General features: G+C 48.6%; 1 protein-coding gene across 4 annotated transcripts in view; it reads right to left on the bottom strand.

Annotated features, from left to right (window-relative positions):
• Positions 1–27,963, bottom strand: part of SH3PXD2A (SH3 and PX domains 2A) — a 248,826-nt gene that overhangs the window by 207,973 nt on the left and 12,890 nt on the right. For all 4 annotated transcript variants that reach the window (XM_035329641.1, XM_035329642.1, XM_035329639.1 and 1 more), the window contains exon 2: positions 1,007–1,087. In XM_035329641.1, the coding sequence (XP_035185532.1) occupies positions 1,007–1,087 (81 nt within the window). The remainder of the gene's footprint in view (positions 1–1,006; positions 1,088–27,963) is intronic.

Here is a 27,963-nt window from a genome sequence, read left to right on the forward strand (position 1 = left end):
ACTCTTCAAGGTATCTCCAACCAGGCACTGAAGGGAGGAACCATTTCTTTTCTAAGTTATCCCAGCAAATTGGCTCACTGTTACCTCCCAGGCCACAGCCCAGCCGGCTGTGCGTGTCCTTAACGCTGGGTATGAGGACTCATTTGATGTTCTGAACACAGCCCAGTTCCAACCACAAGCTGCAGCCCCAAATCAGCATTTTCCCCAAAGTTCAGGAGTCTGTTAAACCTCAGTTTTTGTTTTTGCTTGTTCCCAAGCAGAGGTTTTATAACCCCAGGCAATTATAGTCCTGCTGCCTGGAACGGTACAGACACAATGGATCTGGATTATGGCTAAAGAGGACAGCAGCCAGAAAGCTCTCCGGAGTTGTACAGGTGCTTGGCAGCAGCTCTAGAAACAAAGCAACTGATGCCCACACTGAAACTTTGTCATTTAGACTTTCTAGTTTCCTGGCTTCAGGCTTTACCCAGCATCACTCCAGCAAGAAAGCTTTCGATGAAACCTAAATACACAGGCATGGGATAAAGCAACAGAGCCACACTGGGTATTTAAAACAAATCAGCAGGAACCAGGACGCTGGCTGGCTGGGGAGGCGGTTAGAAGGAGGGACAGAAGGTTTCCACTGCTGTCCCCACTACTAAATTGCTATGGGAGTGTGCAAAAGCTCTGTTCTTTTCAGCAATTTAGGGAAGTAGTTTCTGGGGGCCCAAGATGTAGCTCCCTCTCTAAGTGCATCTCAAGTATTTAAAATTAGATTCCCTCTTCAATAGGAACCATTCATGAAAATGCCAGTTCTAAATGTCTTTACAGTGCAAGTTACTCATTGTGAGCATACCACCCACTTCTCTTATACCCTACAAGGACAGAGTCTGAAAAGTTTCAGGATCGTGACATGTAACAGGCCAAACAAGCACAAAGCCTTATTTAAACGTAGATCATCCCGGCTGGAGACATGCCTCGAAGTATGAGCAGAAATAACGTTCTGTGTAAGAAAAGACAGACTTACCTGCAGATCAAAGAACTTGCTGTATCTCCGGTAGATGATCTGGGAAGTCAGGTCGGACCATGTTACGTTGATTATATAGACCTGGTCGGGGAAAAGAAAACACAAGTCAACACGGGCTCTGAAGCACAGGGTATGTCCAAAGGCTGGACAGCCAGAACAGATGAATTCAGCATTTCTCTGGCTACTCCTGCTCACAAGGAGGAATATAACCCAAGGTGTGGGACTAGCTGAAATTAAAGGTGTTGCCCTGTCGCAGCTTTCAGCAGAGGTCTCAGGGGAACCCATGGTGGTTTCGCACCCCTCCTCATCACCAGCTCCCATGGATTTTGCTATCCCGGGGAAAAAGCTTTGACCAAGTGATAGAACATTTTCTGGTCTCTGGTTGCACACCCTGCCCTCTGCCTGTCTGGAGGAGCCCAGGACCTGCAGCCATAAGAGCTCTTCCTATCCTCAGGCAACAACCCCCTGCGGGCTGCTGGTCTCCTGCTCCATGCTCCAGGTTTTCCTTCTACGTGGAGATGTGACCTTGGCCCTTCCCCGGCAACACATGGCTCTCGTTCAACAAGTCTATTCAAAGGGAACTCAGCTTGGGGGCTGTGGGATTGCAGCCCTGTAAAACACAGCCAGTTCAGCCCAGCACCTCTGTTACCTATCAGACTGATTCAAAAGTGATGTGAAGCAGGTCAGTGAGGGCGAGATGGTTTTCTTACATTTGTGGAAACAACAGCACAAGCCCAGAACAAACACAAGGTTTCCCCTGCCCAGCCCTATTACACATCCTGAACAGTCACCTTACAGAAACACTTTTGCCAGAAGACATGATGAAAAATGATTCACAAGTGCACACACGTACACACACATATTGCACACAAGTATTTCCTTTTGACCCTAGTGCCTCCAAAACATTTTATAAAAAGGGGAAAAAAAAAAACAAGCCAAGTTCTGGTCTCAGGTACACCAGCCTTCAAGCCCAACGCTGGTCCTGCTGCCTTGTTGACAAACGCACGAGACACAACAAGACTTGAGCTAACACAGGTCACTAAAGGTGACCACACGACTCCAGAGTAATGGAAATCACAGTTAGGGCAGCTCCTGGGTCTTTAAAGCACTTTCCAGGTTTCGCATATGGAGCAAAATAAGGATCTGGCAGAGGAAACAGGAAAGCATCCCTCCTCCCTCAGCCCCTGCCTGCAGCAGGAGCTCTGCCCTTTGCCTGCAGGGATGGAGGATGGACAAGCATCACCCCCTTCTCCAGGACACCAGCCCATCTGCCAAGGTGCAGATGCTGGGTTATTGCTTTTAAAGATAAGAGCTATTGCATGAAAAGCCCTGGAGGGATGTTGAAGAGCAGGCTGAAAAACACTTTTCCAAGGACCACTGGGGGACTTTTCCCCCCTTCATTCCTGGTAAGATCAAGGTGTCATCTGATGCCCTGGGAGCACAGAGGTCCTGCAGCCTCACTTCCCTCCCTGCTTGTTAGGACCACGTTCAGTCCCCAGGGCCACGTGCTCCCTGTCTCCCACAGCCCACTTCCATCATATCTGAGAGCTGGACACGCTGTTAAGGAGACCTGGGGCCTTTTATAGAGCACTGATGGCAAGGAGCCTGAATTTGACTGAATTGTCTCATGCAACCTATCTGCTGCTCCCAAGAGAGCACAGCTCTCATAAATCCAGGCTATTCACCTGTTCTGCTTCAGATTTCTCCCAGAAAACCAGGCCAAGAGACCCGGCTCCCACAGTACCCACAGACACACCGCTGACAACTGTGCGGCTTCACGAGGGGCGATAAGACCGAGTGACATGAGCATTTCAGGCCCCCTTTAAAGATCTTACCCGTGCAGACATCCCGCAGGGGTCAGGCCCTGGGACGGAAGCTGCTGTTGCCAGTTTTCAGACCAGCCGCACTGCACTGCGGAATATTTTTCCATGTGTTTGTTGTGAAAAAAAAAAAAGTTTGTAGCTTCACTCTGGGCTAATTCACAACACAAATATTTCTGCTTGTTCGCTATCCAACAGCTACTTTCAGATGGAAAACCCATTCAATTAAAAACAGATCATGACAGATGGGAGCTGACTGGGATCCAAAAGCAACTTCAGATACTGTAATTCTGGCCCCGGGTTCTCACAAAGGGGATGAGACAGGGATAGGAGGAACACATTGCACATCTGAACAATGGTTATAGTTTTTAATTACGTGTTTTTTCTCCAGAACTTAGCAAGAAAAATACGCCACAGCCATGCAAACCTTTTGAGTTTCTCAGCACTTCGAGCTTCCCCACGCTGCTCTTCAGGAACCCCAAAAAAAGAAACACCCTCAGCATCGCTCAGGGCGCAGGAAGTGGCACAACACTTCCACCACGTGCGAGAGGGCTGCAGCCTGGCTGCGAGGGGATTTTGGGGCCAGCCAACGCAGCAGACAAGGCCGGATGCCTTCGGTGCAGGATCAGGGCCCCGTTGCACTGTGCAGATGTGGTGCCATCTCTGATATCCAGGCTCTGCAGGAAGGAAACCGCCACTGCCTTCAGCCAAGCCAGGATTTTGCGGCACGTTTAAAACAAGAATTAAATCTCTTTGAGCCCTAGGTCTCTTCACACTCAGCAAAAGATGAACTGGGCAGCGTACAGACGCATTGGCTTCTCTTTCATGGGAAGATCAGAGCAGCAGCAAGGAAAGCCTTTAATCGTAACGTGGAGCTCTGTTAAGCTAAAAATGCACGGGCTCAAAATCTGCGACAGGACACAGGTGCAAAAATCTGAAATGGCGATTGATTTTCATCCTTATTTGCATAAATCAAATTGCTTCTGGAAAGCCATTTGAAGTAACGGGGAGTAATAAATCTGCGTGAACTCAGAAAAGATCAGTAAAATGCCAGATTTTAAAAGCAAGGTCCAAAGGCTTCAGAAGCCTTAGATATCAGATTTCCCTCCTTCAGAGATCGGAGTTTGATGGTTATTCGCTTCTGCTGCCTTACCCAGACCCATAACCTTTTCACGAGCAGCAAACATTACATCAGCTTACCTCATCATATTTTTTTGCTCAGATCTTAAAACAGGTCGCTGTGAACGGGATTAACGGTATCCCGGGGGAGAAGGGGAAAAGCAGTCCTGTGGGAGCCCGAGGTCATGCAAATGCACGGGATGAGGAGGCAGAAGAAATATCAGGTAAATACCGAGAGCCGGCCCATGCTCGAATGCCCAGCATCTCCCCTGCTGCTGCCTGCAGAGCCAGGAGAGCTTTCTGTTGCATTTGGTGGCTCCCTAAAATGGAGCCACCCAAGCCACTGTTTTGGCACACATCCCAGCCACAGGGCAGAGAGCTGCAGAAGGGCCTGGAGGTGAGGTCTCCCTGATGGGAGGCACCTATGATGAAGCAGGGAGCTTCCCCAGCGCTGTCGGGTGTAATCCTGGTCCTTGGCACTTTGCTGCTACCCAGGGGAGAGCTAAGGGTAAGCTCCTCCAAGGAAATGCAGTGCACAGAGCTACGCTTTAATCAGGGTTGCAAATTGTGAATTACTACAATAAATAATTACTTAGGTTAAAAAGATCTGCTTTACACGTTTATGACCTGCAAGGGGTCAAAACACAGCCAATATTCAAATGTTTTGCCCCCAAAATCCTTTAAAAAAAGTCCTTAACAATAAATAATTGAAGTAGAAGTAGGAAACAACTCACTGCACAGTCACTGGACACCCAAGCTACAAAGACATTCTAATTTTCATTTCACACATCCAAGTCTTTTTTTCAGTCTATTTATTTTAAAACAAATCCTTCCTCAAGGAAACAAGCAGCAGGCCTGTACAAACCGGAGAATGTTAATCAGGAACTGTGCTTGATGAGCAGCTCTTAATATTCATGCTGCATGAAAGAAGGTGCAGGATGTCAAGGGGATTTTATCAGCTGCTAATTATTGTTTAATTCCAGCTCTGGGAAACTTCCATTTGATCCGCCACAGAGCAGAAATTTATTGCCAGCTGAAGTTATAGCTCTCCCTTTACTGCCTACACAAAGCAATGAGAAGAGATGACTTCCTACTACAAAAAAACATCAGTTCAACTGTCACTGGGCACGACTTTATCACTGAATGTCTCGTTTTCAATGGAAAATATCCAGTCCCAGCTGGCACAAACCCCAGAGGAACAGAATTCAGGTTGCTCTCATGTGACTGGTTTTTCAAGTGGCTTTTTAGAGGACAATGTTTTGTTTTCTACCGCTGATCTGGAGTGGAAGATAAATGCCTGAAACGAGCAGAATGATGAGCCCAGGATAAAAATCTCTACAAATACCCAAGCTGGTGGCAAAGACAAGATTCCAGAGCAGAGACTAGAAACATGCCTATACCCATAACAGAGGGCACTGTTAATCTTTAATAAGTAATTACAGTAAATACTAGCTTTTAAGAAAGTTTTATGAATGCAAAAAACAACAATATGGTGCAATTTGTACGCAGATATCACCAGGATAGCGCCTTTTATCCTGGAGAACATCAGCACCTTCAAAAGCCTTGTATTAAAGCGTTGGATGTTTGTCTTCCAGTGAGTCACGACCAAGCTGGAAGAGATACTCTTTTTCCCCCGTATTCAGCTGTTGTTGCTGCCTGTGAGCTGGAAATTTCCCACCGGCGGAGCTCAGCTGGCGGAGCACAGCATGTGAACACTCCCCAGTCTGCTTCGGCTCCAAGAGAGCTTTCTGTACCCACGAGGCTGAAGGAGCAAAGCTACTCGCCCCTCAGAGCATCGTGGCTGATTTTTAGCAATCTTCCTTCACCTCACAAGACACAGGCAATAGGGCGCTCAGGGTGGAGGTCCCCAGTTCCTGGTCCACCTTCCGGTACCTCACCGCGGTGTCACCTTTCAGCACTACGGCCTCCAGGGGACCACAACTCAGCCAGGCCAGAGCCGAGGAAGGGCTATTTTCAAACCCAGTCCAGGGCTGTTCTCACCCCAGGAATCTGAAGAGTGAGCTGAGAAACAGAGACACGGGACACAGCAGAAACATAAAACGCAGGCAGCTCCGAAGGGGAAGGCCTCTCCTGGGCTGGCTGTGCCAGTGGCAGGGCGCCGTGCAGCAGCCCCAAGCACGAGGGCCAGAACAGATCGCGCGCAGGTGCGGGGCGTCTGGCTGCCTCACGAAGCAGATGTGGTTTCACAGCCATCCCTCTGCAGGGCTCACGTTTCCATTACCAACGGGGGAAGTGTAACTGAGAACAAGCCAAAAATCAACCCACAGGTCTAGCGGACAAGTGTTGCACGTACCTAAGTTCTGGAAGCAAAGCAGAGCTGCAGGATGCTTGGAAGGAAGGGATTAGACAGCCCTGGCAATCACCAGGTCTTGTCTGCGGGCAGCCACCACAGAGGAAATTTATCCAGGATACAGCAATTGCAGTTTGAATCACAATTTGCAAGCTAATTTACAGTCTAATTAAACATATGGAGAGAGAGAAAAAAAAAGAAGGGGGATAGGAGCGTTTTCCTTCATCTGCTATCTTCTCCTCAGGGTCTTGTGAAAGGCAACACATCAGGATTAATGCTGCTTGCCTTTCTAGCCATAACACATCAAATCTATTCTATGTGCAAGGAAAATAAACTCACTGCTAGCTCTGAACCCAGCCAGACACCAAGAACCACGCTGGCTCCTTTCTAGTTCAGAAAACCCCACCACCACTGCGTTCACATACGTGGGCACAGACCTTCCTCCTGGCACAGCATTAAACCAGGATGAAATCCTGTTTTCTTTCCCAAATCCTCCTACCTAAACACTAATGAGAACAGCAAACAACTGCCTCAAGCCAGCCAGCAGACATCCCTGGGAAGGCAGGAAGAGGAGCTCATTTCAGTAGAGGCACCTGGCTAGAGTTTTTTGTTTGTTTTTTCCTAGCTTCACGTGTAGGGACCAGGAGAGTAACAGGGTTGTGTCTGAGCGACAAACCCAGCTCACTGCGTGCACACAGGCAGAGCAATACAATACTTAGTAGCTTCCCTATTTTTCTCAGGAATGGATGAGGTTTCAAAGTCCACGGTTCAAACTTCTCTTTACTCTCACCTTTACATTTCAAGGTGTTTTTTTTGTTGTTGTTGTTTTGTTTGTTTTTGTTTTGGCTTTTGCCAATTTGGATTCTTAAGCACCAACTTCCCCAGGCCTCCACAGCACCTTCCTGCTAACCAGATGGCAAACAAGCCCACACAATCAGAGCCCTAAGCCAAAGGGATAAAACTCTCCATCGTATTTCTTGGTCATTTGTACAGCCATAAGAGAAGGTAAGAAGGTAAAATGTGGAACTGGTGCCCACAACCAGCGACAACAACCTGACCATGGAGCTGCAGAACTGGAACAGCTCAGAGCTCTGAGGCTTGTTTGCAAGCCACTTCTGAGCCTCTTGCCGGGCTTGTCCGATTGCTCCATTTAACTTCACCCTCAGGTGTGTTACAGCAGAATATGATGCGTCTAGTTCTCACTGTCACGCACCTGTGTTGTGTTAGCAGGACTTTGTCTTTTAACTGATAGCCTGGATCACATCGAAGACTAGTCAAGGCTCCTGTCTTTTCTCGAATACATCCAAGTAACTGGAGTTTACGGAAGGAGAGTAAGAAATAGGACTAGTAAGACCCATTGCTTCCCTGGTTATAGCCTCCCAGCTTCAGGAAGCAGAACAGCAGCTTCCCTGCAAGGAAACGGCAGACAAGGGGAGAGGAAAACACCCACCCGTTAGACCTACACACTTGGATGAGGGAGACGGAGCATCTGTGCAGACTCATTTCTGCCTCCAATCCATTTCCGTCCACCTCCATTTACTTTCCATGTGTGGTGGAGCTATTTGTGAAGCAGAATAATCGCAGAACTGAGCTCCTGCCACTTAAAAGTTGATAGACCATCAGAAAACACAATACTAAACCTACAGAATAGTGGAGTGACAACCGTAAAATGGAAATAAGAGCATTCAGGCTCCCTGTGAAACCTGGGTTCCTTGTAGCCTTCTCAAATACCCTACCTGGGTCTGAAAGAGGCTCTCTAAGGCAAGCAAACAAAAACGTATCCAACTGCATTTGAAGGTAAAAAGTTTTCATTATATCTCAGATCTGGATCCCAGGAGAATTATAAACTACTTTAACTCAGTGCTTGGGTCTTTCTTCCCAGCAGGTGATCCCTGCTTCCTGAGGACCCCAAAACATGAGAGCTGTCTGGTAAAAGAAGAGAAACTCCTTTTCAAAAAAAGAAAGGATTTGGGAAAAGCAACAATCAGACAAAACGGACCCCCTTCCATTTGGATTTCAAGTCTTTGAAGTAAATGTAGCTGAAAGATTTTCCTTTCATCTCATTAAATTGGTCTTAGAAACTGACTGGTAGTTGAACTTGTTCTGAAAAGAAACACAGACTAACCCATTGGAGCCAAAACAACTGTCATTGAGTTTCCTGGGGCCAGGGGCACAGGAATAGCTTGGGCAAACAAGAACTAACAAGAACCTGCTTGCCATGGAGGTAAATGTATCAAGACCAAGGAGACAAATATAGAGAACATACGGCCTGGACATCATTATTTCCCAGATCTAACACATCTTTGCACGGAGTTATTTATCCCCATGGGAAACCTCTCCGGACACCCTTCCTTCTGCTCTGAGAACCAGGGCCCATTTGCCTTCTCCCAGCAGAACCGTACTGAAGCTTTTTCCCAACTCTGGAGCAGTGCTAGAGCATCTGCAGCTCGTGGCTGCCCAAGGACAGAGCACCCCATCACATTGCTGGCCCTGTTTCAACTCCGATCAGACTTGCAGGGTGTAAGTACACAACCTTAATTACTCAAATCACAAAAACTCCCTGCAGTCAGCCTTGTAATTGGAAAGAGGTTTTCCTAAAACCCAACCTTCCTTTTGGCCTGTCGCGTCAGGGATTCCTGCACTGCACCAACACTTGCATGTAGTTTATATTAGCATGCAAATCTTCCGGCTTTGATTTGTAACCTTACATATGACCCCCAGATGCAGTGCTGGAAAAGCAAAGCAAGGGCCTGGGAAAGGGAGCAAAACTGCTCCAGGCCCTTCCAGAACAATGACAAAGCTCTGGGACATTCTTAGTCCAAATAATGGAAATTCTCCTGGGATTTTGCCATAGAATACTGGGATTTTTTTTCCTCTCATTTTGAGTAGAGGGAAACAAGTTCATGTAAACCAAGAGACCCTCGGACTCGAGAAGCCAGAGCTGAGAGGAACAGTACTTGAAGTGTGACCTACACTCCATGAAAAAACAACTCTGAAAAGCTCTTCTCATTTCCATAATTTGCACAACTACAGTTTTTGTGCATGACTGGAGGATAAAACTTGAGGTCAAATCACCTGGACCAACCAGCAAAGCATCACTGAGCAGTCAGCACCATGCACTGAGAGAAGAGTACTTGCATTTTATTTGCAAAATGCTAAAAGAGTGAAAAATGGACTTATCCTCAAATTGTAAACACCATTCAACGAGCGTGCAATGCATGCACATCTTTGATTATACTGTCTGCATGACCACACATGTGCAGCACTGAATGCACTTTTCTGCAGGACACTACTGACAACGTGCAACAAAATCTAAAAGAAAGGAATAAAATTCAGCATTGCATCTATCTGCGCCTGTGGAAGTCACTGGGAAGAAATTATTTCATTGCAGCACCCTTTGATTTCAGGCTTCGGTGAAATCCAAGTTTCTTGCAGAGAGAACTGTGCAAGAAGATGGTTTTGTGTCCTAGTTTTGCAAACACCACCTGAATTTCACTGTGAAATACTACAGAAAAGGCAAAGGTGGAGAGCCATCCTTATTTTCCCCCATACTTTTGGCCAGGCCAGAAAAACTGATGCAAGAGTCCTGTGCAGGACAGATTCCCAACAGGGGGGGCACAGCACCAAATTAACCACAAAATTACCTTCTTCCTGTGGAACTTGAGGGTTGTCGGGAAGACGCTGCCAAATCCTCACACCCTCAGCCCTTCTGCCGTTTTGCTAAGTTGAACCATTGTCTCTGCCCTTTCCTTTCCCCCTCCTCTTCTCACAACCATCCTCGTTTTCCCTCCTTTTCCCACGCTTGGCTTCCTGCCTTCTGACTCTCCCGCCCCAGACGGGCAGGACAATCGCAGACAGCCCCAGCACATCCCACTCCAAGCCTGCAGTTTGCAGCTGGGCCACACACACGCAGACGCACCCAGCCTTCCCCACAGGTTTCCAGGTGGTGCTGATTCACCACTCCAGGCTGCAGGGTCCGTGGGTGCATAAACTTTGCACAGCAGGTCGGGGATACAGAGGATGCGTGAAGGCTTCCAGGCATCACCGCTCCATGGGGCACAACCCCTTGAAAACCTGCAGATATAGGAACCCTACAGCAGGAAAATACATTTCACTGAGGGGCACTGGGATAGTTGCTTGGCAGGACAGTCACGCTGCCTAACTCCGTGTCCCCAGATGAAGCATTCAGCAGATTTGTCTGCCCCTGGGCTGGGATTTGCCCCTCGCTCGGTTTCCCTCCTGCTCTGAGGCATGCTGCCGGTTAGTAACGCGCTCTATGTCAGGGGTGCTGGTGACAGCAGCCACACAAATTCCTTCTCATTTACCTATCACAACCCAGCCACAAGCCACACATACCCTGGGAGTTACTCATTTTTGGAAGGAGAGAGTGCGGCTGCAAGTCAGCATGTGTCACCTTCAAAATAAGCCTTTTAGAGCCATGCCTGTATTACATGTTCTACTGAAACCGGTAATAAAATGTGAATCAGCAAACTGACTGCACACGTTTACATTTCTGTCAAATTCAGGGTTTACAGTGCCTTGGAACAATAAATAAACCTCTTCCTTTCAATCCCCAAACATGAATATTCTCCCACTCCTAGCCACTTAAAGGGAATTATTAATGTTCCTCAGAGAGAAACTATTAAATCAGCTTAAGTGACCACCCAAAGCCTAGCAAAATTATTGTCTGTAACAGCAGGCTTTCACGAACTAATACAGCTGTACTCAACACACACAGCATCTGGAGACGGCAGGAATTTCCTAGGCAGGATTCTGGGGAAAAAAATGTATACATCCCAAATTCAGGTTCTCAAACTGGTCAGAGGCACTCGTCTCAGATCTTTCTCTAGGTAAATGGTTAAGGAGGATCCTAGGCCAGGCAGATGATGCCCAAATGGGAGCTGAACTGTGTCTCCTTGGGGCTGCAGCACCAGCAGCCGGCTAGGCCCCACCAACACTCAGAAGCCCCCATTTTTGTGGGGCATGGTACCACAGAACAGCACCACTCAGATTTGGCCGTTCTGCCTGGTGGGACCCCAGAATCCAGCCCACCACACACTTCAACCAACCCCACGAGGTCCAACTGCTGCTGGTGTAATGCCTCCAAGTGGCAGAGGCCTTTTCAAAATGAGGATTCGGCTCCAATTGCCATTCGGAGGATTCAGAGTTTTTAACCTGGGTCCCCAGAGCAATTTTAAATTCCAATTTATGAAGTGCTAACACAGGAAGGAGCTGGAGGCACCACTATAATTTAACACGAAGCAGATATGCAAAGATAATAATAAGAAACAGCGTCCTGACAGCAGGCCAGGCCTGACTGCCAGCGCACCCATGGCCTGCTCAGGCACGGTGTGGACCAAAGCCAGTGCCTCTGTTTCATGGCCTTGGACAGGCTGTAACCTGTGCTCCTGGAGGCTGGGAAGAAGGATAAAAAAAAAAAAAAAAAAAAAGGAGATGCTTCCACTTCAGTTTGGCTGGGCTGCCAGCTTCAGAGCAGCTCCCGAATTTGCAGCTGCTTTGCCAGCACATTGATGGGACTGGGGATCCCATCAAAGGGCACACAAAAGTTCTGCCACCTCACAGGTGTCCAGACACACAGACAAGCAAGCAACAATTTTTTGTCCCACCCCACGGCAGCAAATGGGTTACTGCATCCCTGAAGTGAGCTGCAGCACGAAGGCAGCGCCTGCCAAGCATTTCATTAACAACGATACAATCTGAAAATCCTTTCCCCAAGTGTGTGCTCTTACAGAGGAGATTTGAAGCAGAGATCCATCTAAAAGATAGATACGCTCAACAACCTCTTAATCTATTTCAGGCTTCAAACTTTGCTTCTGCTCCTAGGCACCAACCCCTATTGCCCTAAACGTCCCCAGCAGGTACCAGGAGCAATACAAACACAATAGGGAAGCACACAACTTCCATTTCATGTAACACATCCTTGAGTTTTGCTAGGACCAGGGCTATGCTCATCAAAGGATACACCAGAGTTTGAGCTGATTAGGGTGACACCAGGCCTGACCCGAGCAGCCACAACTTTGGCTGCCAAAGGGAAAGATGGAGTAGAAGGCGGCGGATGGAGAGCCAAGCCCTGCAGCCACCTTCACCTGAGGCAAAATCACTCACGCCGCGTGTGAAGGGCATGAAGCAGTCGGCCGAGTGCCACAAAACACACGAGGTGTGAATTACAGCATCACAGCTCACACCCCAAAGAGTCCTATTGCAAAATGGCTCAGGGCAGAGCTAGGATTTTTTTCCACTGTTGTAATTCCCCTGCAACCATCTTTTGAGTAGAGATAGGTCCAAAGAGGATCAAATCTCACCCTCCTCTGCCCTGTGAAATGGGAGTAACACCAGCAGGGCTTGGCCCAGAGCACCTTTTCTGAAGGCGTCAATACTATTCAAATATAAGCCACTCAGAACAACACTACGACAGACATAAGTCCAGGTGCTACCAGACGGGTGCATCAGGCACCCTGGAAGACTGCTTCCCTGCCCATCCACCTCCATGTCTCGCCGTGCGTCAGGAGCGGGTGGGCTGCCCTGAAAGCCAGCTGCAAGGGAAGATCTCCAGCTTCCAGCCCCACAGCTTCCACGGGCCCATCTCTGCCTGCAGCCCACTGACGTGAGCTGGCTTCTCCATCTGGAGTCCCTGAGTACAAAAATAAACCCTTGCCCACACACCAGCAGATGCAGATGGTTGTAAGGGAGGGCTGCCCTCAGCACTACCACCATTTGCTTCAGGGTTTGTCTGGTTTGCCTCAGGGACAAGGAACGAACACCTCCCAGTGCAGTGCTGGGGCGATTCATCCCTCTGAAGGCCAGTGGGTTGGCATCCAAGGCAAAAAAATAAAAATAAATATTAAAAAAAGGATCTGTTTGTAGGTCAACCAAATTGCACTGGAAGCAGAAAACACTGAGGAAATCTCCCACAAGACACACCAAACCCGCTCTGTCACAGCCACTGTGGCTGTTGCCATCTGAGGGAAAAGACAAATTCAGACCAAGTGAAGGCAGGAGCTCTTCCAGCTGGGAAAGCCGCAGACTTGGGTGCCAGTGAGACACCATCAGGCTCCCATAGACTCTCCTCCCCGTTAAGCAGCCAAATTGCTCCTGAAGGTAAGCAAAGGAAGCCAGCTGGAAAACCGGCCGGTAGTTTTAGCAGAGGATAACCACCCGCCCTGAGACACAGCTGACCACAGGGCAAAACCACCGAACCACCGCTCCCGTCAGCGCTCTCTGTGGGGCTTCTTCCCCAGCAACAGAAACACAGCTAAAAAGTTCTCCTCAGCTTGTAAGCACAAGGCAAGTCTTACAGAAAAACCTAAAAAAAAATTAAAAAAAAGCATTTTGATTTCCTTGTGGTTACAAAAAGATCTCCTCAGCAGATCTCCCTTCTCCCAACACTGAGATGATGAGAGCTTTGCTTTGGTTCCACAGATAAATGTTGTCTCCTCAAGACAGGGAGTTCTTGGAAAGCACAGGGCAGAGACTGAGCAGTCTGTGGAGAACAAAACACCGATCCCTTTGGAGGCTCGGACCGCCAAGGCAAGGAAGGGCAGGCCACTCTTCAAGAAAGGGCCTAAGTTCCAGAGATTGCAATGGAATTGAAGCCTGCACTTCACTCCACTGCTGAATTGCAGCCCCTGACCACCAAGGTCTTCCTCTTTGACACTACATCCAAGGAAGTGACAGTTACTGTCCCTGGACTCGTATAACTGTTGACTTGCGGGCTCTGCTGAAAATCCAAATTATTGGCGACTATCATCCTTCCACCAAAATTTTGGACTTTCCCCAAAACAGGCCCGTGTGCTTGGCCTACGGCCTGACCAAGCACGTTGGCGCTCCTCCAGCCTCGCAGAGAAGAGCAGGTACCCCCCGGCCCCTCTTCGCCCCAGTTCCACAGAAACCGCTCCGGTACCCTCACCACATCCCTTACACCCCACTTCCCATTTCAGCTGGAGGTGGCTGAATCTTCTCCAGATTGGCTCGCTTCTTGCCACAGCTGCAGCAGCCTACACAATTTCCAGCCCTTGTTAAGCCTCCTTCGCTGTGGATGCCACATTTCCAGTAACGCAGCCCCTCCACGATGGCAAAAGCCAGGTCATGACTGCAGTCACTCAGCAGCCAGGAGTCCTTAAGAGGCTGCCGCATGGCTTCAGTCTCTTAACTGCACCACATCTTAACTCGCAACAGCAAGCGAGAGTGCCACTGGCTCTCCAAGTTGACAAATCACTACCACAGGGAGAAATTGCTCTAAGAAAAACAGAGAAAATGAAAAAAAAAAAAAAAAAAAAAAAATCACATCTTCCAGCTGCCTAGCCCCATTTCTGTCCAAAGATTTAAGGAGAAGGATGGGACAAAACGCTATTTGTAAGAGGCTAAAGGGTTTCTCAGGAGGTCAGAGAAATTCCATCTATGGGACAGAGGCACAAATTCCTGTCTGCAGGCTTGACACCCAGCAAGCCCACCGCCTCCTTGCAAACACCCGCCAGGCCTCTTAGAGGCCTTCTCATGAACACGGGAGCCCTTCTGAACTCCAAACTGACTCCAGCACACTGCTGAACTGCAAATCTGCCTGGCAGGGTGAATGATCCAAGTATGATTTAAAAGTGAGCTCTGAAGGTAGGGAGCTCAGCCAGCTGCCGCATCTGGCCACAATATCGAGAGTCAATCCCCCAGTTAATAACCTCAGACTCCATCGAGGTGTGACATTAAAAAGCAATCCCAATAATATCCCAGCCGTGTCACAATTTTCCCCTTGATAGGGCATCTGGCATGCAAGGCTTGGGTTTTCCCTCATCCCATGGAAACCAGCAGCAACATTTTCCAAGGATCTCTGTTTCTTAAGCAGGGAGTGGGAAGGGATGCAGTCAGTCCATGCGTGGCTCCAAACATTTTTCCAACCAGTTGGATTCCCATCCCCTTTTCTTCTCCCTTCTTTTATGCAGAAACTCAGTTACTGCGACCAGCCTGGAGCTGGAGAAGGAAATAAATGCCGCTCCCACTGCTGCTGTTCCAAAATCAGCAGCCAACAGTGGCTGACTACCAGGCACCTACGACCTCCTTCAGGAAGGTAAAAGCATCTCTCCCACCTCACATACAAAAACGCCCCAGGAACAGAGATAGAGATCTCTAGCTATGGAAACAGCCTGGAGATCTGCTCCTAAACCCAACTCAAGTAGAGCTTCCTCCACGTCAACGCTCTCGCACATACCTTAGTGACCCCTTTTGAAGGACAATGTCAAGACTCTTTTAGTGAAGCAAATGCTGACTTCAGTTGCATGGTACCAAGAAGACAGTTCTTATTCTCCCCTCCTTTGCTGTGTGCTATTGGGCAACAAACACAGTAACGTCCAAAAGTATGTGTGCACCCTTCCTTGTTTCTAGGTTGGCATTAGATGAGATTCCTCTCCCAGTTTTGTGTTCATGTGATTCTGACAGCTGACAAGAAAACATCTTCCCCCAGAAGGAACTGTGGAAATGGGCTTGGCTATCTATCACGAGTCCAACAACCTTACCAAACTCCTCACCACAAAACCAGGCAGGACTCAGATCAACCCAAACACCATCTAGACTTGAGCTCCAATCTTTTTTTTTTTTTTTAAAAAAAAGGGCATTTTCATATCAGGTTTAATTTGAGCCTTGGGCCGCAGGCAGTGCTCTCCTAACTGCCAAACTGGCTACTGTGTTCCTCTTTGCTCCACAGTACTTATTTGATTGGCAAAGTATTATTTCAGAGCTATAAAACCACTCTGGAACATGCTCCCAATAAACTGAATTCCTTTTCTAACTAATCATTTTATTCGTCTAATTATTAGCAGTGTTTGGAACAAATTAGCCACCCCAGACAGAATCCAGCAAGGTTTGGTCCCTGCCCAGCAGCCATTTACACACTGCCCTGTGAGGGACCAGGACTGAGGTCCCTGCTGGGCTCCTCGTGCTGAGGCTGGGCAGCAGGACAAGCAGAAGGTAACTGGCAGCGTGCTGCGGAACTGCCTGCCACAGGGCATGATGCACAGCCAAGGTTGATAATGTCCAGCTCAACTGTCCTACACCCTACCTTGGCCTAGAAAAGGTGCCTTCTTTGGGGACTTGCCTTCACGGAGCAGCACGTGCTGTCTATCCACTTCGACACAGGCAAGTACACTCTTCATGTCTACAATACCCCTCTGTAAGGAAGGGGTTTGGCAGGAACGAGGCAAGACAGCAGCTCTATTTCCCTGCACAAAGCAAACAAAGTACGCTCCCTGCATTTCTCTAGCACTAACTGGAGGCACAATCTGGATGCAGCACCCATGAAACCAAACTGCTCTCCAGCCCATGTGGAAGCAGCACCAGAAGGGCAGGTGTAGTTACACCAGACATAACCAATTCCAGGGTCACCTCAAAGCAGAGATTAAAATGCAAGAGCCACAGGACAGCTATTCATAAAAGTGAAGGATGAACAGGTTTGTGAAGCAAGTAGCAAGGACGCATTTATAGTTAAACTAACAACTTGTCGGGTAATACTGAAATAAAACCAATGCAGACCAACACTGAGTGTCTGCTGCTAAAATGCAGCAGAAGAGCAAGCAGTGCGCCCCACTCAGCAGAAGCCGCCCCTCCAAGCAGCAGAATTTCACCTGCCAGAGCCTCTCAGTGGCACACACAAATCCTCGGGGATATAAAAAGCCTGTTGACTCGCCTGGCATGGGGAGACAGCAGCTCAGTCACGCACAAGGATTTGCTCCTCAGACACTTGCAGTCTCCCCCCCATGCAGGCACACAGACGGTCCTGGCCCGGCAGGGATGCGATATCCCAGTATCGGATGCTTCAGAAAGTTCAAACGCCAGTCACGTCTGACGGGGTAAGCAGCACAGGATTAGATCTACCACAGGAAGAGGGCTTCCAGGTCCCAATCCACCTCCTGCTTGATCTCTCCTCTCTCATGCTGCTTCAACACAGCATTTCCACAAAAACCCTGTGTTTCCATATTCCCCGGTTTGATGTCCAGGGCAAAGCCAAACCTGGGCAGAACCTGCTCTGCACAACAAGCAGATGACAACAAAGATGTCCCCAGAACAGCAAATGTGAGCTGTAAAATAGTCCTGAGGGGGAAAAAAATAATAATAATAATAATAAAAAAAAAAGACAATATCCTGAAGCATAAAAGCACTTTAAACACATTCATTTCACAGTTGCTAGAATATAAAGCAAAGCCCTGGAGCTCTGCCAGCCAGTCACTATTTTTACGACCATATCAAAGCACATGATAAAAACAAAAAGCTCGAGGGTCAAACTCAGTGCTGGGATTAGTAACCAGGCTGAGGTGAATAGCGTGATACCACATCTGAACAGGATCCTCTGATCACAGGCCCTTAAAACACATTTGTTTTTTTCCACAGACAGCAGTCACGCCTGAAACCCGTGTGCCAGATTCCCCCTTCAGCCCATTAGGGTGGGAAGGGCTCCGTGCAAAACCTATAAACCAGCACCAAGCGCCAGCAGAGCCTGGAGCTGTCTCGAGTCACGTACATCGCCCAGAGGAGCACAGCACCCGAGACCCAGCTGCTCAGCCCTTCCCTCATCCCTATTTGCTGCCGACGGTGTCCCTGCCGGGGCTGCTTCCCCTGGAGCAGAATATATCTGAGCATCCCTGCGTTACGCACAGCCCCGCGTGTGCCACGTTCGCAGGCTGGAGCACCAGGGAAAAGAGGAGGGAAATGCCTCTGGGGCTGCCAGCAGCAGAGGCACCGACCAGGGTGCCCACTGCAGATTTTACTTTAAGCTAAACTTCTCTTTTATCCGGGGGATGGGAGGCTTCCCTGCCCAATAGTCTGCAAGAGTGAATTTTAATGGAAGAGATCAGAGAGAAGCTTAAAGCTCGGGCTGTTTGTTTTAAACACTGGATGTTCCCTCTGCTTGGTTATTTTGGCCTTTGGTTAAGCTCCCTTTTATGTTACACATAAAGATAATTTCTTCTTTTGTGTGTCAAGGTTGATCAAAACTCAGAGTGATTTCCTTCCAAAATATTTTTTCAACTAAATAAAATGACTTATTTGTTGTATGCAGGGTTTTTCAGTAGTGCCTTTTCCAGTTTCTGCACAAAATGCAGGATTTTATTCCAGAGGGTGTGCTTCAAATTAAAAAAAAAAAAAAAAAAAAAAAAAAAAAAAAAAACTTTTTATACCTGGTTTTCCCAGTGAAGGTCATTTTTAAGGTAAGACACTTGATTATACATAACTGGCAATGACAATTATTTGGTTTGCATCATTTCACCAAAACTGAAGCTAAAAACGCACATTTCTCAGCCACGGTGGTTTTAACTACAGGCAGGAGCTCTCCCACAACAGGAGCCACATATAATTTGGGGACCACGTTACGCGCAACAGGGGCTTTTGATAAATAGATGCTGCTGTGACTCATGGAGCTGTAACAGGACCCCGAGCCTTTGCAACCAGCACGGCCCGGTACGAAGCCACAGGCTCCAGGGACTGATCTTTACTGGTACTGCTGGGGGCACCAGCGGGTACCCCAGGTGCCTGCATCCTGCCACGTAACAGCACAAGCAAAGACGGGAATATGCAGTGAGGGAGGGAGACTGCGAATAAAAAGGAAAGAGCCTGTCTCCCCTTGCTAGACCCAGCACTCGTGTCTCTGAGCTCTGACCTGATTGCACATGAGCTGACCAAAAAGGCAGCCCCCTGCAAAGCGCTGAGCGTGCCCTGCTCCTGCTCTCCTCTCTCCATCGTGAAGGCTCGGTGGATTTGAGGCAGCAGCTTAGCCCCCGAAACACACAGCGAGATGGCATCACACATCACTGCTGGATTCTGCCCCTGGCAAGCTGTAATTTTTGATTAAAGGAGCAAAATTTTTAGCTCCCCTGAGCAGCCGCATCTCCCATTGAATTTTTCTTTTGATCCATCTTCTTCCCTCAGTCAGAATTTTAAGTAGCTAATGGTGTTTTCTGCTCTCCTTCCTGACATCTTTCAAGCCACCAGCCTTGCAGCACATCACTTACATTACACGATGCAACGTGTCTCTGCGAGAGAGGGAGCTCTACCATGCATCTACACTAAAACAGAAAGTAATTTTAGGGAAGAAAACACAAAGAGGAACTTTTCCAGGAATAAATTAACGACCTGCCAAGAACAGCATATGCAATAGTTTCTCTACTACTTCCAGCTACAGATTGTCTGATGGAGCAATTTAAAAAAGTACTTTTAATGGGGTAATTGCCTTACCTGAAACTTCAGCTGCTATCAGCAGGAAGAGCACAGGTCTGACCACCAGATTTGAAAGCACGCTACACCAGGGAGATTCAGTCTGGCCCCAGGACATACTCTGTATCTACGAAATCCCAACACTTCTTTAACATGAGACTCCAGAAACCCAGAGTCACCCCTGTTACATGGCCACTCAAGGAAAATAGGTAAGGATCAAACCTGAACCTACAAGTACTGCCTCGTTGTGACCACACACATCACTTGCACGACCTGTGAAGGCACCTTCCATTTGCTAAGCTGAAAGCATCTGGCAAGGAATGGAAAAACACCAACATATCCCCCAGAATGATTTGTTTACATTCTGCATTCATGAAGCCTGATATCCAACAGTCCAGAGAACCACTTCAGGTGACCCCAGATGCGTGCCAAGACAGGTGCTCCCAAATCTGGGCGATGCAGAATTACTGCCCCTGTGGGGTTTGCATTTACTTTCCTATCTTGTCTCTGGACCTCAGCTCTGCAGCGTGTAGCAGCAGCAACAGAGAAGATGCCAATTCATAAAGAAGCGACTCCCAAACCGAGCACACCCATCAGCTTGTCACCTCTTCCAGTCCAAAACAGGGGAGAAAATTGCACTCATCCTTTAAAGCGTTCTTGGGACTAATGAGCTGTGTTACGGCACGGTGCTCGGGCTCACCGCTGCCTCTTGCTAAGCCTTGTTATGACTGTAAAATTAAGCAGCTCTTTTAAAAAGTGTTAAAATGACTCCTACTTCAGAACATCGCTCTCAGGGGAAGGAAGAAAGTTTGCAATTTCAGCAGGCAAATGCATGAGATTGTCTCTTAATTACCAAAGGAGAGGCAGCTGGTTCAGTTCACGCTATCTTAATTTTCCTCTCTTTGATGTCTTGATCACATCTTTTGAACAACATGCTTGAAGCTTAGCACTGCAGAGAACACTTATTTTCATAATGAAAGGGAAATATTTTGCTCCATGCATAATATTTAGTTATCCTGATAGGCCGCATTGATAGGGCTTTCTGTATTGTGTTTTCAAGCTAACGCTGACTTGAGAAGAGGCCTGCGGGGCAGTGCAAGACTTATATCTGAATGATAAATATGTAATCAGTGTACGTGTTTAGCATCCTTTAAAGTGGTATCAAATGGTTTCTAATAAGACAGATACAAGCACCCAAAACTTTCTTGTCCTGAAGGCACAAGAAGGAAGATGACTTGTTTCCCATTTCAGCTTTAAAAGTTAAAATTTCTAGGCCATATGAAAATGATGTTAAACATTTGCATAGCTGACAGCATATCCAATGTTGTACAACACACAAAATCCAAAATTCTGCTTTCCACAGACACTGGAGACAGCCAAAAATCTGGAGAAAGCACGCAGTTTTGGAAGCTGCAGATAACAGCATGGAGTTTCAGGCGAGTCGCAGTGATGTGCAGAAACCTACCTGTGGCTCCTCTGCACTGGCCTACGGGGACAGAAAAAGCAAGAGAGCTCCGCACGTGGCACCAAATTCCTCAAGAGGCAGCTGCCCATCAGTGCTGGAAAGCCAACTCCGTTCAGCTGTCTGCAGTCTGGAGCTGTTTCTTGATCAACAGGCCTCATGTGAGGCGGGCAGTGATGCAATTATCCTAACGGTGTAAATCACTGCGGAGCCTAACCCGAAGTCAATCAGGATATCCCGACTGGGCTGCACATGAGAATAGAAAAAAAGGGGTAGTGAATCTTGGAGGAGAACTTGCTAAATAGGTCGTTCAGAGACAGGAAAAATGCCTCCAAAATGCTTTTGACTAGGGCTATTGCAAACACAACCTTTACTCCAATTCTCCACGCACAAGCTGAGCCTCGATCCAGCAGGTTACATTCAATCTATCCAAACAAAACCTGGCTGCGGAGGAGTGACTCCAGGATGCAGGCTCTATTCTAAGCATAACACCCATTTCCTCACCCTTTTCGCTTTAAACCAGATGTTGTTATACTTGTGTGCGTGACGTTTATGCTTCACGATGCAGACACTGGTCAGATTTGCTGAAACAGGGAACAGCACCGTGGTTAACTACTTCCTATACGCGAAGGCGCTTTGAACATCGTGTGTGTCACGGAGCCCGGCGGGTCGGAGCCGTGAGTGCTGCCCGTTTGAGGTCTCAGGCTGCAGCTGAGCAGACGTGGGAGGCAGCTGGCCGCAGCTCACTGTCGCTCCTCGCTGCCCCTTCCCCTCCAGCGGTTGCTGCCACCTCACATCTGCCAGGAGGACCAGGTGTGCTGTCCCTCGAAGATCCGGATGAGGAAAAGAGGCTCTAGTTAATCCCTGTTGTTTGGGGAGAAGGGAGGGCTCCAGGGGTTGGAGCTGTGGGAGGATGTGACCCCTGGCCAGGAGTAGCTGGAAGTGATGACATCTTACCCCAGGCACAGGATAGCATCCCTGACCACAGCCTCAGGCTACCAGAACCAACAGAAGAGCTTTTCTTCCAAAAAAGGAAATAATTGGGGACTTTTTTGCTCCCTGAATTGTCTAACCACAGTCTCAGAGAGACGCCAAGACAAAGAGAGAGCAGGGAAGAGGACCAGTGCCACCAGGAGCCCGACTGGCTCTGGGAGCCAGCCCCCAGTGCCTGCAAATCCCAAAGGGGGTCCCTCACAGCCCTCACTTTGATGCATCAATGCGAGGAGCCCTCTACATGTGCACTGCAGCCCTACAGAGGCAGGGCAGACATGGCCTTGTGGCTCAGATCAAGATCCTCCCTCCTGCACCCTGTTCACCAGCCCCCTGAGCTCTGTTAGCAAGCTTTAGCCAAGCCCAGGGACAGCTATGACTGTAGCTGTCTCTAGCTCTCCTAGCATAATTTTGGACCCTTCCCGCATCCATTTGACATCACCTTCCTTGCCCTGCTATTTGCCTCACTGCTGAGCAGCTTCCAAAACGTGCCCGCTTTCATCTTCCAAAAAACATGCCATCCCAAGCAGGATGCTGCAGAGCGGGACCCAGATGAGGGGCAGCCCAAGAGCCAGGTTCCTTCCCTGATGACTCCATGCTCTACTCATCCCTTCTCCAGTGAGCTCCAAAGAGCAGAGAGAGGCTGGGAGCAGCCTTAGCACAGGCAGGGGAAGGCACAGCCTGGCTGTAAGCAGCACTCACCTGCCCTCAGAGGAAGGGGGGGAAGCAAAGGCCACTGCCACCCGTCGTCCTCCTTGCGGGGAGCTGAGGACACACATGCTCACACCCCTGGGTGCAGTTCCTTCCTCTAATTTAGCACTGCATGGAGCAAAGCTCTACCCAGCCAGCCTCTAAAAATAAAAATAAACTGCATTTTGTCACTGGGGCAGCCTGGCTTAGCTCCTCTGCCTCTTGCACGCAGAAGCAGCACGGGGCTTTGCTGTGCCCCGTCCTGTCCCTGACAGCTGAGCTGGGATGTGCCGAAGGAGCTGCCGCAGCTGCAGGGCCAGCTGAGAGCCCAGTGAAACCGAGCCGCTGGCTTCTGCGAGACTTTGGGGAACAGTTGCTCCAGCAACTTCAGTTTCGTGTCCCCTGCACACACACGTCTCTCCCCCACGCTGGAAACATTTGCCACGAGAGCCCAGTCATTTTTATCAGCATCAGTTTGTTCTACCTGGGGAATGCTCAACATGCAGCTCAATTCTGATCAAAAATAAATCATGTTTATTTATCAGAAAAGTTCTAGTGAGAAGCTAACGATAAACTTCACTAGGTGGAAAGAGTTTTAGGGCATCCTTTGGAATACTACCCTATCTCCAAATAAAACAAAGAAAAAAACACCACGCATCTGAAGGTTGGCTGATTTTCAGCAGCACTAATGATAACAGTATTTATATCCTGTTCCACCTTCTTCCAGCACAAAGGAATGCTCGTACAGCCTAAGAAGACAGCAACAAACACAGGATTATAAAGCCACAGACTGTACAAACACAAACACATTAAGTCAAATTAGGAGTTGTAATTTCAGAGAGGGAGGCACCCCGAGTTGTGATAACACGCTCTTCTGCTGGCAAACTCATAGCACTCCATGGCCAGAACCATTATTAGCACGTTTCTCTATGAAGACCAATTAAACCAGGGCAGAAATTAAGAGATGTTCCCAAGGAAACTCAGTGAAGCAGCGGTGATTAATTGCAAGAGAGACCCCAGCTTCACCCTCAGCTCACCAGATGAATCATTTCATGTTTCCAAACCCTAAACCACACTTGGGAGACAAAACCAAAAGCCCCCGCTCCCCGAAGCCATTTCCGACTGCTTACTAAACCACGCAACGGGCTGAGCAGACACGTTACTAAAGCGCTATGATTAACGTTACTACACGTATTAGTTAATCCACGGGAATTGTGCATAAAGCCAATTTGTACATAAAAGTAATTGTGCAAGGCTTGCTACTTGCTACCACAGCTCACTGCTCAAGCACGAGGAACCTCGATGCCTCTGCCCAGCAAAGCCCTACGGACACGAGCAGGGATCCAGATGCAGCAGAGTTCATTGGCAGAGGTCGATTGGTTTTTCCCCTCAGTTGCACGCTCCCAGTGCAAGAGAACTAACCGATTACTGAAAAACCACCTGGAAGAAAAGGCTGCAGAGGGAACAGTTTTGCAATGAATGGTCTTAATTTTAACCCCCCTTTGAATATGCTATTTTTTTTAGTAGTACAGTAACAACAAGCCCACTAAGTATTTTACAGTTGGAATTACACTGCTGAACATTAGCCTCTCGTTTTCTAAAAATAAATGACAGCTGTTGGCAACCCCTCCAACTCCTCCTGCTAATCTCCATCTGCCAAGGAGGTAACACGGCCTCAGGAAATGGGCCCAGTACCTCAAGCATGTTATCACGAACCCTGTCCTGCCTTCCAGCTTTCTGCTTTGTTTCCATGCCTTTGTGGGCACAACATCCCTGGGGTGGCTGGAGGGGCATCAGCTGCTTGACCTTCGTGCTTGGAACTGCATCTGATACCAGGAGGCTCGTTTTACACTGCCAGGTCCCGCTGCGTGCTGGCCCAGGAGGTAACGTTTCGTGCCTCCTGCCTGCTCAGCTGGGAGCTCCATCTCCGGCCCCTCAGGCTAGCAGCTAGGGTGAGCTGCTCCTTACCGTGTTCAACAGTAAGCTAAGCAAGAGCTGAAGGGTCATCCTCGGCCTCAGCAGGTTGAGTGGGGATGGACAACGGGGTCACCAGATCCTGGCCTAGATGAGCGGAAGGGATTTGGGGGTGGGCAGCTCAAGGACTCCCAGGATCAGTTGGGTTTCCAACATGATTGCACTCAGCACCTCCTGCAAAAATAGTCTTGGACAGACTTCCCAAATTCTACCACCCCCCAGCTCCAAACCCCTTCTCTCAGGGCCATTGTTCCTTAAATTCCCCCCTACCTGCTCAGTGACAACAGACAAGTCAGGCCAGGTCTCCCATCTTGCAGACAAAAAACCTTCAGACAGATCTGGAGCACTTTCCTTGCAGAGCTGCCCTGAGGTTTAACCAGCTGTGCAAGAGGCCTTCGCAAACGTTGGCAAAGCAGTTAGCAGCATCCCCGCGTGCTCGCTGGCAGCCAGCCCCAGTCCCCCACCACACATTTTTCAGCCTCTCCCCATTGGTATCTTTTATAGCGAAGCTTCACAAAGAAGCTGCCACCAAGCAATTATCACTATCCCAGCACAAATCTCTCTCTCCAGTTTCATTGTCGCTTGTGGAAAAGCACAAATGCACCGAAGATACCAAATATAATTTTAGCAAGTGGTCTCTGCTCATTTTTGATCAACAGAACAGTGAACTTAAGCCCAATAAAGACAAAATTACTGCCAGTTGTTAGTTTTACCAATGCTTTTGAAACAGGCTGCAAGTCTTAGTGTAAAACCTAATGCCTTAAAATATAAGGCATGGTGTTCCCCTCTGGGTTCCCCCAAAGAAATGAGCCTCAGCGTCTTTGACAGAGTTAAACAATTGAAGAATACTTGAGTCTCTCAGATGGCTTTGATGAAAACAAGTTGCAGCCATCATAAAGCTGCCTTATTTCACTGATAAGAAATTGGATGGTAACAAAAAATGTGTAAAAACCAGCACTGAGTGTAACAGTGAGGACACTGCAAAATGCTCATGTCAGGTCCTGGGAACATTCCCCAGCAAAGGAAGATGGAGAAGCCAGCCAGCAAGAAGGCTGGCCAGGGCCAAGGGCAGCTCTGGGAGAGGACAACTCGATACAGCTTTGCTGGAGTACAGTCAGCACCCAGCTTTGTCAAGGGGACAACGGCAAGCGATGCTGATTTTAATGGCAGCAGATCTGTAACTGCAAAATTTGGCCTCGATGGGACTGACGTCCCAGGGGTTGCTGTGGCCTCTCCCTTACCCCAGTGACAAATGCCAAAAACATTCAAAAAGAGCAGATATGGAAGCTGAAAAGAGAGCGCATTCATCTGAAACATCCCAGCATCAGTTTCAGATCATCAGCATCCCCAAACAACCTAGGGAGCAGCTTGCTGATAATCGGCCCAGTTATCTCTGCCAGTACACCAGTGACACGGCACGTCATCCCCGCGCCTGCCAACGCTACAAGCTCCAAACGTGACCCTGGCTCTCTTCCCCAAGCACCGAGAAGCTCTTGTTGTGTTTGGCTCCCGCCTTGTCCTCCCTTCACAAAAGCAGCACGCTTCCACAGCGTCAATCTGGAATTATTTACTGCTGGTGAAGCTCAGGCAGAAACCACAGGCCACCTCGCCTCTCACCCCAGCGGGACACCCTGGGGACACGTCCTGCTGGGAGCAGAGGGTGCCCAAACGCCAGGACTCACCCAAGGGCTCCGCCAGCTCTGCCGAGCGCCTCACCGGGCGAGCTGCTGCCCCAACGCCCTTCATCTCGCCTGCTCCGCTCCCGAGGCTCACTGAAAACCACTTGATCTGTGTTTTCAGAACATTAAATAGACGCCATCTGCTTAAGATTACCCTCATTAAAGCTAACGTGGGAACATAATCAGCCGTGTTCTCTCTTCGCTGCTTTTGCAAGTGGAGTGTCACTTGGAAGGCTTTGGAACTAGTTTCTCCAAGATTCCCTGAAGGGAAGAAAATGAAACCATGAGGGAAGGTGCTCCCCAACAATTATCCTCCTCCATGCTGACCCAACGCACAGCTCAGGGCCAGGACAGTCCTGAGAGCCCGTCTCCTCCACATCACATCTGCCTACAGCCGGCAAACCACCCCTTGAGGTCAACCTCTTCTAGGGGCTGCATCTGGCTGCCGCCAGCACAGGCGAGGCCGTGTCCGCAGTGCAAATTCTCCCTCCACATGCTTGAAGTTGCCCAGACTGAACTGTTAATCCATGCCCGAGCTCAACAGTTCACTTGTATTCAGCCTGCTACGGCTGAGAAGTGTGGGGCAGGGAAGTCTGTTTGCCTTTGAGAGTGGCCTCCTCTACAGGAGGGTGTTAGAGCAGCTCAGCAGAACGAAGGCCCAGAAGGGATTGGTCACTCTACAAAATAGAGAAGTAGGACAGGAGGTCAAAGCAAACTAGAAGTGACCTGTTTATGCAAAAATACAATACAGGAATCAGGGTGGTCATGAATAAAAAGCTTCTACACTGGAACTGAGGTTTTGAGTCAAGCCAACCCAGCCACCTTGAAGGGTCATATGCAGGAATGCAACACGCTCACATTCCTGCATGGGCTAGGTCTGTCCGAGGTCCATGTTCTGCAGTCCCATGACCCACTTCACAGCACTTTTAGCCATAAAAGAAAACTTCTTCCATCAGCCCAAATTATCCACCAATCTTAGGAGGGCTCTGAAAAGGGACTTCTGCCAGAAGATCTGTTACTGTGCGCACACTGCTCTCCGTGCCTCTTCTGCCTACCTTGCAAAGAGATGCCGATGCATCGAGTGTTTGGGGACGCTCTGATGAAAGGCAGTAGATAAGTTCAAAGTCCGTATATATATTAATAGTAATACCAGACGCGATACCTCTACAGAAATAAATTGCCACTTGACCCAGGGCTGGAAAGCAGAAACTGATCTGTCAAGGCCCAGATGAGTGACACCAGCCCAGAAAAGCACAATGGGATCCACAGAAAAGCATGCGAAGCACAGGAGGGAGCTGCGAGCGATGACGAGAGGCTCACTTCCTTAATGCATGCACGGCTCTTCCTAACTTCAGCTGGCCACGGCTCAACAGCTTTCACTAACATTAGCAACATGCAGTGAGCCTCAGAAGATCGAGCTGGTGCCATACAGCTGAGTGACCTCCAGGAAAACAGCAGAAGACCCAGGCTTGGCCAAAGTGAAGTTGAATGTAAGCTCAACACCCTGTTTTCAATGAAGCTAGTTGCTAACTGCATAAGTGCTAAAGAGAGGACACTGTGCTAACTTAGCCTTCAGCAGTCAGCAGATTACCGGCTTTCTTACCCAACCACACATCTCAGCGTAGCTCGGGTTTAATAGGTGTCAGCCCTGTCCCCAGAAATTTGGGAACGTGTACTTTCAGCCTTCATATCAACTTTCAGCAAGG

The sequence above is a fragment of the Oxyura jamaicensis genome, chromosome 6 (genome assembly GCF_011077185.1).
Source record: "Oxyura jamaicensis isolate SHBP4307 breed ruddy duck chromosome 6, BPBGC_Ojam_1.0, whole genome shotgun sequence".
Lineage (NCBI taxonomy): Eukaryota > Metazoa > Chordata > Aves > Anseriformes > Anatidae > Oxyura > Oxyura jamaicensis.